This window comes from Plasmodium fragile, assembly GCF_000956335.1.
Source record: "Plasmodium fragile strain nilgiri unplaced genomic scaffold supercont1.5, whole genome shotgun sequence".
Classification (NCBI taxonomy): Eukaryota; Apicomplexa; class Aconoidasida; order Haemosporida; family Plasmodiidae; genus Plasmodium; species Plasmodium fragile.
Genome location: NW_012192585.1, coordinates 15517 through 27343, shown reverse-complemented (window position 1 = coordinate 27343; position 11827 = coordinate 15517). Strand labels below are relative to the sequence as shown.

The following is an 11827-nucleotide window of genomic DNA, read 5'->3' as shown; positions in this document are numbered from 1 at the left end:
AAAATGGTTGCAAAAAAAAAAAAAAAAAAAAAAAAAAGAGCGCAACGAAACGGAACGGGACGAAATGAGTGGTGCTGTTCGAATTTACACGCACGGCTTTCAAGTGCATGGGCATGAGCGTAAAACATAAGCATGTCCCGTCTCCGCACGTTTGCGTAGAGTCACATATACATATATGCACGGATGAATGGGTGGGTGCTTTTTTCCCGCTTGAGAGTGCATTCCCAACACACGCGCAAATGAACACTAAAGCGGTTATTTTGCCACACACAGAAGCAGTTGAGCACAGTCAAACCGAAGTAAAGTACGGTGCAGGTTCACATAAAAGGATGCATCAACACACAAATAATTTTGCTCTTCGAACATATTAGTGCTGTTCTCATTCTGTCATGTGTTGTTCTTGAGTTCGTTGCACGTGTGTTTTCCTAAGTTTTCGTTTTCCCCCAATAAGAAGTTTTCTTTTTCTTCCTTTTTAATTTCCCCCTGCTATTCTCCTGCTTCTCATTTACTTTCCCCCACACAGTAGACGTAAAAACGTGGACTATACACTCTGACATACATGCGTACACATGTACATTCTGAAATAGTTGTACCCGCGGAAGCACTTTCATACATAATATGAGTTGCACACAGAAGGCGTTTTGTTCGGTGGGCATATAAAAAAATTCGAGGTACTGTTAAATGGAGATGTATTCTTCGTCCAGTCATGTGTGTGTGTACGTCACGGCATACGTGTTGCATACATACACATATGAGTCGACGATCATGACACTGTGTTTAAATAATCAACGCCAACGAATCGGCTAACTCGCCAAAATATGTGTTCACACATGTGGCAACCACTCCCTCCCCCAACGTACACACTCGGATGAAGTAGTTACGCGAGAGTAGTGAAATTGAAAAGGAAAAAATGGGGGGGGAAAAAAAAAAAAAAAAAAAATTGGGGAAGAAGTAAAATTAAAAATTCATTTAAACTTAATGTGCAAATTTATAAGAGTTAAAAATTCAGTTCGTTCTGTGTATGCAAACCTCTTTTACGTATGACAAAACGCATTTGTTTGAATGCCCCCACGTGTTGCAAAAATACATAAGTGGAATTAACAAGCAATAGCTTTCACACGAAAAAGGAACAAAATGAGAAAAAAAAAAAAAAAAAAATTGGTTGGATGAACCATTCCAGAGGAGTGATAATCATGGCGCATGTGTAAAAGTGCCACGTGTGTATGCAGCACGCACAGGCGTATGCACATGCACAGGGGGATGTTTGTATGTTTGCCCACTCGCCCGTTTGTATTTTTGTGTGCCCCTTGATTTGCACCCTCGCTTATGCGAGCACTTTGTTTCCCCCGCATAATCGCTTGAGGCGATATTTGAACGGCAAACCAGAATTCATCACGCATGCGACGCGTCCAAAAAATGGGGATTTTTATTATTCGTCCCTTCCGCGGATTTACCATGTGTGAGTTTGACCTTTCTTCGCAGGAGTGCCATATGCCCCTGTCACCGAACGCAAAGGCAAAAGCTGCCTCTCGCCCCCCTCACCAATTTGTTTTTCCATCGGGGGCCTCCCCCAAAATTTCTCACCTTAAAACGGCAGAAACATTGCACAGTTCCAATTTTTTTACCATTCCAAAAATGGTTGCAAAAAAAAAAAAAAAAAAAAAAATGAACAAAATGAACAACAAAATGGTATGCGTGGGGAGAAAAAGGCGCATCTCTGCTGACTCCCCCAGTGAACATAGAAAAATTCTTACCGCCAAATATGAAGTGTCTTTTGGCGCTCAACTGTCCTAGTAACGACCCTATGCTTGCGTTTGAGACGTGCCTCTTGGCCTGTTCATCTTTACAAGTGACTGTCCAATGAGCGAATGAGGAGCATATATTTCCTCGCGCGAATTCACGGCTGTGTATATTTTTCGATTTGTCCCCCTTTTTTTTTTTTTTTTTTTTTTTTTGTTTTTGCGCATGATGCGATATGCACACCAAATTGAGAGGAACATTTTATTTTACACGAAACAGCATATGCTTTTTTTATCACTTCAAGTATGATTGAGCCTTCTTCACACCATGGGTTTCGCCTTTCTTCGCCGCTTAAATTTGGGGAAGGCAAAGTTGGCAAAAATGTGCATTTTGTGAGCGCGTATAAAGCGCATCCCTCACTTATAATCGTCTCCCTTGCCGAACCAAAATATTTTTTTGCCGAGGGGTGTGTGACGCCTCTTTACACGTTGCGCAATTTAGTTCCACTTCTCCAATACCATGGTGATATTTCCCTGTAGCGGCAAATTATGCTCCGCGTTTTTTTTTATATTTTTATATATATATTTTTCCGACGCGGTGATTATTCCAAGCAGGTTGACTTATCTGCGCTCAGTTACGCCTCCACCATTTGGAGGTATCACTAACAGGGGAATGCAACTGCGTCCGTCGCAGCGATACATTACCGTCAGAAGGGAAGAACGCGGAGTAGTGTTAATCCTGCACGAAAAAAAAAAAAAAAAAAAAAAAAAAAAAATGCTGAACAAAATGTACATATGAGAAGAGTTACCCAAATCGCCGATTAAGCGACGCTGATTTAAACGACATTGCCAAATGACACACCTGACCATGTAAAGTTGTCTCTTTACGACGTCATGGTGTGGACTGAATGATTTATCAAAACAAAGAATTTTTATTAATTGTAACGGGTGGGTAAGATAAAAGTTCATAGTTACTCCACACCGCAGTGAAAATGCACAAAAGTTGTATTACATGTGCATATAAAAAAAACGCGAGCAAGAGTGCGTCGAAAAAAAAAAAAAAAAAAATTAAACAGGGGAAACTAACCATAAAGTTGATAAAGCACATGAGAAGAGAGTGAAAGAACGGTGCGAAACATATACACACATTTATATACACTGCGTCTTAATCATACAGAATGGTTAAGAAATTGTTTCCTATTTTGAGTGGAAAAAATTGAAGGGGAAATGGGAGCGTAGATTTCTTTCCCATGTGTAAAGAGGCACTTAAAAAATGCAAATGAGAAGCTCGCCTGGGTTAAACCCGAATTGCGAATGTGGCTAGGCAATTCTGCCCTCGTCTAGTCCTCTTGGGCGTCCTGCTCTGCATCCTCGGCTTCGCCTTCATCGGCTTCGCCTTCATCGGCATCGCCTTCATCGGCATCGCCATTCTCGGCGTGGCCATCTTCAGGGTCGCCATCCGCACCCACCCCTTCTCTTTCCACCCCCTGTTTGTCAAACACGTGTTCATTGTTTTCATGAGAAGACGCTATGCTAATGGCCCCCCCTTGATCTGCATTCTCCTCATACGACAGATCATTCTGTGCTAGGTTTGCATTTGAAGGGTTCATCAGAGCGGGGTGCTCTTCCTCCGTTTCATTGTCCCCATCGGAATGTGTAGACCTCGAAAAGTCACTGTGGGGATGCTCGTCATTCGAACTTTCACCCCGCTCATGATAAGGGCTGTTTGTTGCACTATCAGCGTTTTCGTTGGAGCTATCGAGGGGTTCATTTTCAGACAGCGCTCTTCCTGCACCTTGTCCATCCTCCTCTTCCCCTTCTTCTCCTTCGGGATCCCTCCCGCTGTACTCATCGTACTGGGCATACTCTTCCTCCTCCCCCATGTCGTCCTCTTCACCCATATCGTCTGCTTCACTCATATCGTCCTCGTGACCCATATCATCCTTGGAGTTATCGCCATCGTAGTGGTCATAGTCGTCCTCGTCGTCGTACTGTTCATACGGCTTGAAGTGTTCATTTGCGTCTTGGCCATCATCATCACCATCCTCGTCGTCGTCCTCGTCATCTTCCTCTTCCCCCTCTTCATCCTGTTCGTAATCTTCATTTTCGTATTCACGCATTTCATCGTCCTCATCATCGTCCTGTTCATCCTCCTCCTCCTCCTCATCGTTGTCGCCGTCGTCTTCTTCCTCCTCTTCAAGGACCTGCTGGCGTAACCCCGCGAGTTCCCTCCTTCCATTATCGTCATCCCTCTCACCGTCCTCGTCTGAAGAAATTACATAACAACTTCTGTTGCTCTCCATTTCATTATTTTCTTCTTCATGATACTGATTGCTGTGAAGGAGATTGTGGTCGGCATCATCGCAGGGGCTTCTAGAATTGTGTAGCTCCCCTTCGTGACCACCCACTCCTTGCACCGACTCCAACAATCTGTTTTCTTCCCTTTCATGGGTGTACAATTCAGCGTTGAGGTTATCCTCCCTGCTGCCTTCATCATCGTAGGGGTAACTGTCACCATCTCCCATGCAGCTGCCCTCCAGGTCACTGCGTTGCGGTTGTTCCGCTTGCTCGTCCTGCTGCGCCTCGTGCTGCTCCTCCTGCTCACTGTTCACAGTGGGCACACCACCTTCCGTCGTATTTTTTGGCTTCTTCAAATGCCTCGTAGACGTAGGACAATTCACGTTCACCATTTCTGAATCGGAGCTGTATTTTCTTTTTTTGATTCCTTTTTCCTCCCCCGTGTCGTAGTTGTCCTCCGACACATTGGACCTAAACGGACTCACCACGCGATCGCTGGGTGCGTCGAGGTCCTTCATCGCGTGCGTTGTCAGGGGAGTCCATGGTGGCAAATCCCCTTGCTCGCTTGGAAGCTGGTCGGGCGACAACTGGTCAGGTGACAACTGGTCAGGCGGCAGCTGGTCAGGCGGCCGCTGATCAGACAGACGTTCGTCGTTATGCATTTCGTTACTTTGCGGTTCCTCCTGTTCATATCCCCTCGTGCTTTCCATTTCGCTCTCCTCCTCATGAGGGTTTATTTCTTCTCGCATGTTGAATAACGGCCCCGTGGGAGTGTACCCCTCTGCAGCTTCCTCCTCCTCATGCGCCGCGTTATGCGCGTCGCTATGCGATATGTCCTGCTCTCCTTCCACACCGCCTACAACGTGAGAGGGATCCATTTGGTCCACGCAGAACTCCGCGCCGGTCTCCCCTCCATCGTCCATTTCTTCTTTATCCCCTTCACGAGACGACTGAACTGTGTCATCGCGATCATTAGTGTTGGCTTCCGCGCAAGACACCGAATTGTCGTCCGCTGCATTTTCCAAAGCAGAGGTAACAACTCCAGGGTGTCCTTCTTCAATATTTACATCTAATCCATTTTCGCTGGGGTGAGATGATCTTGCGTCGTCCTCACTTGGAGGACTGGAGGACGCTTCACTTGGCTCCTGCGAAGTTTGATTTCCCTCGTCCTCTTCGCGAATCATACCTCGGAAGATGCCTCGAATGAAGCCTGTGACATTTCCCGACGTGCATGCCGCCTCTCCTTCCCCCTGGTGGTCATCCTCCAATACATTTTCCTCATATCGTTCCAACGTTTCGTTGTTCGTTGCTTGACTTGCGTCTTGTTCATCTGATGGGATGACGGCACCCCTTTGTGGAGGCTCGACATTCTCGCGTGATTGCGATAGGTATCCCCCAGTGCCTGCCTCTTTACCCTCTGCTTGCTCCTCACCACCCCTCACTGCATCCACTTTTACCACATTTATGCTATCTGTAGTTCCTGCTTGGGGAGCTTCATTGGTGGGGTGTTGTTCCTCATTTGGACCCTGCACAAAGTTGTGACTCTGTTCCGAATGTACATTTGCGATTCCTTCACTAGTGGAAGGGAACACGCGTTCATGGCATGGTTGGCCTTCAGTCAACGATTCACTCGCATCGAGATTGAATGCACGATTGGTGAAGTGACTATTGGCAAAGTCGCCACTTCCCCCGTCGGGATCTGCCTCCTCGCGGAAACTCACAAAATCGCCCGTCCCATTTTCTATCATGGAATTAAAATTATGAGCAAATTTCTGAACATGCTGAAAGACTTCCTCCACAATTTCGTAGTTCACGTTTGTCCACTTGCCCTCCTGTTTACCCATGGCGGAGTCATCACAACCCGCACTGCCCTGCAGCTCGTCCATAATAGAGTCGTACATAAACAAATGGAACACTTTTTTCAAACTACTGAGTTGATTTAGTATGGAAGCTTCCACCCTCTTCCTCGAATTCACAACTTTAAAAATATCACAAATGACAATGTTATGTTGGATTAGATGACCAATGAAGCTTTTGTACCTTCCCAGATTTACTGCATGTAATTTGTTAATCTCTTCTGTGTTCTTTAAATTTGTTTTCAAATTTTTAATGGAGCTTTCGTTGGTCTGTATATTATCCTTTAGCTGTGCAATTTGGTCTAGGTTATTGACTTGAATGACTTCATTTTTTTTATTTTTTGTCTTAAGACTTTCAATAAACTCATTCTGTGTTTGTATACTCTGCTTGAGAGAACTCACTTGATTTTTCAAAATTTGAATTTCTTTTAAATTGCGATTTATTATGTACAGGTAGCAAGATCCTAACTTAAATAGTTTTAGTATATTACACTTGATTATGACGATGTGTTCACTTCCATTTGAAACGGGTTGTCCTCCATTATGCGTGGATGGTCCAGCAACTCCTGTTTCATTACCTGAAAATTTCTTCAGCGTGCTGAGAATCTCTTCCGATGATGCGTTCATAGCATTTTCCAAGGCAGTGAAGCTATTGTTCTTCACACTACTATCGCTATACCCCTGACACGCATAATTTATTTTCTTATTGTACTTTTTCATGAGGTCACCAATCAACTCGTCCTTCTCCTTTATGTGTTTATTCATGTTATCCTTGTACTGCTCCATAATGATTAGGGATTCTTTCAATTTTGTTATACTACCCGATAGAGTAGCGATATCGTCTTGCAGCTTTTTAATTTCCTTATCCTTCTGCCTGGCCTCCTCTTTACACTGTTCAATCACGTCATTCCTATTCTCCAGTTCCGCTGTCAGGTCTATATTTTCGCTAATATATTTGTGTATTTCGAGCGATACGTTGGAGTTGTTTGTTTCTCCCACGGCCGCTTCCTCTGCTACATCACCACCCACCTGCGAAACACACACGCGCGCCCTCATTTCAGCATTCTCATTAGTGAGTTTTTTAATCTGGAAGTTAAGTCCAATGATCTGCTTCTCCTTTGCATTGATCATGGCGAGGTGCTGCGTCACTTGACTTTGTAGCTTCTCATTTTCTACAATGACCGTGTCGTTGTTTTTGGTGGACTGGAAAAATTTATTTTCCTTCTCCAATTCTTCAATTTTCCTTTCATGTTCCTCTTTAGCAAGTAGAAGGACTCTGTTTTGTTCATTAATTACATCTAAATCGGTTTTCATTTTGTTAAAATGGATTGCATGCTCACTGCTCTGTTTCTCCAACTGCTGCTCCATTTTCCTTTTGTCCGACTCCTTCCTTAACAATTGAGCTTCCAGCAATTTTATCTTCACTGTGTATTTTTCTTCATTCATTTGTACCTTCTCGATTTCCTTCTCTAGGTTATGCAATTCTACCCTACTCTTTTGCAGATTTGCTTTAAGACTTAAAATAAATTCGTCATTCAAATTCCCTAGGCTGTTTTTATCACTTAGGTTTGTCTGCAATTCGGCGATGTACTTTTGCTGCTGGAGTAGTTTCCCCTTTTCAATTTGTAACTTTTGCTTCAATTCAGCATTTTCAAAATTTACCTTATCCCGTAGGGTACAATTCTCATGGAGTTCTTCCTGCAGGTCTTTATTTACACCAATCAACTGTTCTAACCTTGTCTTAAGCATTTGATTTCCGTTTAGGTTGACTCTTCTTTTAAACATATCATTCAATTGGGAGTTGTCGTTTTTTAAATTTTCCAATAGGTCTTTCAAATTATTTATTTCTTCCTTGTGTGAATTGACTATGACCTCTCTCTCGTTGATTAAGATTTTATTTTGTTCCACCTCAGATTGATATTTTTGAACAAGTCCATTCAGTTCCTTCTGCAAATTGTCCTTATCCTTTTTCAGCAGTGTTATATATTCTTCCTCCTTTTGTTTCATACCCAGATGATTTTTTTTTTCATTTTCTAACACGTCTATTCTAATTTGCAGCTGTTCATAATCCCATTTCAATTTCTTAATTTCCATTTCCTTCTCCGCTACATTATTTTGCAACTGTTCAATCTGATCATTCAGCTTGTCCTTTGTTTCATCCAACTCCTTCACATGCTTCGATTGTTCTACTCCTAGCATATCATTTATTTTACTTAATTTCTCCTCATTCAATTGACTTAATAAGAGAAATTCTTTATGCTTTTCCACCTGCTCACTGCACATTTTCTTTAGCCTTTTTATTTCATCCTTGCTGCATGCACTGAAATTCCTCCACGTCTCAATCACTCCCATGAGAATTTCTTTTTCTCCTTTGAGTTGCATAATTTCTCTTTCCAAATCAGCTTTACTCTCTTGTAACTTTTTAATTTTTACTTCCTTTTCCGTTTTGTACTCTATCTCGTCGATAATGGACTGGTGATAATAATTGTTTCCTCCTTGGGGTGGTAAAGGAAGATGTGACGACCCCATTGTTATGTTAACCGGTGGGATAGCGGTAACTGCAACGCTTGTTCCTTCCTCCTCCTCCTCTTCCTCCATATCGTCCTTCTGATCTTCCCCTTCTTGCCCTTCCTTTCCTCCCGTTACAGATGATGAAACAGCCATGCAGTGCCTCAACACATTCACCTGCTTCACACGTTCGTTGAGCTCCTTCTTCATGAGAGAACCTTTACTCTCCAATTCTTTAATCCTTTGCACTAAATTCAAATTTTCCATCTTCAGATTATTAATGTCAGATACGTTTTTCTTATTGTGTTCCTTCTCCTCAACCCAAAGACCATTCAAATTGTTCAATCTAATATCGTAATCACATTTTATTTGTTCATTCAGGGCAAAGAATGAATTGAGCTTTTCTCTTAGAAATTGGTTATTCTCTTTTTCCTCTTGTATTAGTGAGTGGAGGTATGCCTTTTCCTTTTCATACAGCTTAATCATTTCTTCATTCTGTTCACTGAGTTTCACATTTCGCATGTCCCTACTGGAGAGCTCCTCTTCCATGAGAAGCTTCTCCTTTTTCACTTGTTCATATTTGTCGACCAGCAGATCGTGCTTATATTTGTATTCCTTACATTCGTTTTGCACAAGTGCGTGGTTATTAACCACTCGTTTTATTTCCTCCTCATTTACCATTACTAACCTTTGAAGCTTTTCCTTTTCCTTTGCTAACACATCCATGTCGTATTCAAGTTTCTTCCCCCGTTCGAATAAATTAGCTTCATTAACATTCATCTCCTTAATCCTCTTATCACTCTCCACAACTTTATCCTCGTACCTCTTGGCCAGTCTTATTATCCTTTCAAATCGGTTCAACAAGAGGTCGAAGGATATTTCTACATTACTGAAGTTCAGATTAAAGAGGTTAAAGTATCGCTCATAAACAAGTTTGTATTTTGCCTCCATGTCCATGAGGTTATAACTAACGATGGTGTTGAAGATCGTGTTGATGTGAATGAAGTGATGGTGATAGAACTGCCTGTACTTTTGAATCAACTTGGCTTCTTCTAAATGGTGCAACAGCTCCTCCTCTGAATGCTTCTTCTTCCATTTGTGCAGCTCTGCGGACAGCACAACGGGATCTGCATGGGCTCCTTGCGAGACAGGGCGATGAATGGAGCAATCCTCGAGCAAATGCTCCACGCGGAATTCTTCATTGTACTCAGCGATGCGTCCAAATATCTCCAACGTGATGACGTAATTATCGAAATAACTTAGCAAATCGCTGCGGCGAAAGTAACTCATTTGCTTATTTTCAATATTAACAATTGCTTTTTCGAGGTTCTCCAGGATTTGACGGAAGGCCTCTTCCTTCTCGGCCAGCGCACGCGCGCGGCCTGCTTTGCAAGCATCCTCATCCGCGCAAAGGCCAACCAGGCTAAGCGCCTCATTAACAGCTCCCCCAACGGTAGCCACAGGTGCTCCACCTTGGAGAAGCGAATTATTGCTCAGGTTGGAAGGAGTTTTCCCACTGAAGTCGTCTACGAGACACCCACCCTTAACATGTCGACCCACGCAATCGTTAACAGCAGCCTCCACGAGGCTTTCAATGGAGCAGTTTTTGTTATTACGATCCACGTGAACGAAAGAGGATAGGTTCGAAATGGAAGATATGACTTTAAGTAGCGTTTCTTTCTCCAACTTAACCTTAAAATTAGCATCCTTCAACTTTTGCACCATCATGTCCTTCTCCTTGACTTTGTTTTCTACATCCCTTATATATTCTAATTTTTCATGAAGGAGATTTTCCATGTGTGCCTTTTCACCTTGAAGGGTGAGCGGGTCCAGTTGATAATTTTTTCTCACAAAACGATTCATATCGTCCTTCATCCTGTTGCTCCTTACATTCACATGCGACTTGTCCATTTTTTCGTGCGACCTCGAAAGAGCAATAATTTTGACCTGTGCTTCGTTAAGTAAATAATTCAAACTTTTAAATTTTTTCTTTTTAATTTTTATATACTTATCGTGATCACGTTTTTTTCCATCCTGATGATCGTCTCCTGAATCGTCCGAGTCAGGAAGAGGAGTGTTAAAAATAACTTCATATGTGTACAGAGCAGAGAAGCAATTAATATCCTCAAACATGGTTGAATCAATTTTATTCTTCTCGCACACATGTTTAATATCATTAGTGGATCGGAGAATCATCACGTTACAATTTTTTCCATTTAAAAATTCATGAGTAACAGAAAATAACAGATTATTTTTTTGTATAATTTTTTTGTACATGGATTCAAACTGTGTCAATGCCTCTTGGAGGTTCTCCACCTTTTTTTTATATTGCTGCATTTTTTTTTTCAACTGATCATTTTGCTCTTTCAATTCGTCCCTATCCTTTTCTACCTCCAATAACTTTTTAATGCTACCCTCTGATGTGGCCAAGGACTTGCTCAAAATTTCCTTTGCTTTATTTAAACTTTCCACTGCATTTTTCCTCATCGTCTCTTCTTTATGTATTAATTCGCGCAAAGACTCTACCTCCATTTTATTTTCTTTAATGCTTTTAAAATTATTTTTTTCACTTTGAAGATATTTGTTGAGTAGTTGTTCTCTCTCCACTTTGAGCTGTTGATTTGTTTCTTTTAAATTGACATTTTCTTTTTTAATGGAATCCATTTGTTTGTTAAATTCTGCTTCAAATTTATGTTTCTCCTTCATCATGCTGTTGCATTCTTCAATTAGCTTTTCATTTTTTGTATTCATTTCTTTATACCTCTCTTCCACCTTGGCTAATTTAATTTTTAGTTCATCGTATTCACTTTTGTAACGTGCATAAGTCATTGGTCCTCCTGATCCTCCCGCTGCGTCTTCCGAAATTATAGCTTTCCCTCCAAAGTGAATATTACTTTCAATATTTTTTCTTTCAATGACATTCTTCAAATTTGCACATTCCTTTTCCACCTGACTGTTCCTCTTTTGTAGTTCCTTCACCTCCTCACTCTTCTGTGCACACTCTTCCTTTGTCCTTATTAATGTGTCCATTACCAAATTGTAATCTTTTATTTTAATTTGTAACTTGCTCCTCAATTTTGTTATAAGTGCATCCTTGTCTTGGTGTTTCGAATCGTCAAACAACTCATCCTCCTCTATGCTCTTTATTTCGTTGAAGCACATGGACTCCATTACATTTGCGTGGCTATGACTCTGTGTATGACTGTGACTGTAGCTGTAGCTATGTGTGTACTCTGGTCCGCACGTGGGGACGCAACTCGGACCGGCCCCGTAGGGCTCATTCAACTGAAACAAATTTTCATACTCCTCGTCGTTCATAATTGCGTTCTGACTTCCATCACTTGGAGCCGCGTCGCTGCCTCCGCCATCCCCGACATCCCCTCCATCTTGCGCCTTCTCTTTTCCTTTTTTGAAGTTAAAAATCAT

At 42.0% G+C, this 11827-nt stretch overlaps 1 protein-coding gene across 1 annotated transcript; it reads right to left on the bottom strand.

Moving 5' to 3' along the window:
• Positions 1-3079: 3079 nt before the first annotated feature.
• On the bottom strand, positions 3080-11827 carry AK88_00579 (uncharacterized protein; the record flags this gene model as incomplete). The annotated part of the gene is made up of 1 exon (XM_012478227.1): positions 3080-11827. The coding sequence occupies one exon, from the start codon at positions 11825-11827 to the stop codon at positions 3080-3082; it is 8748 nt and encodes a 2915-aa protein (XP_012333650.1).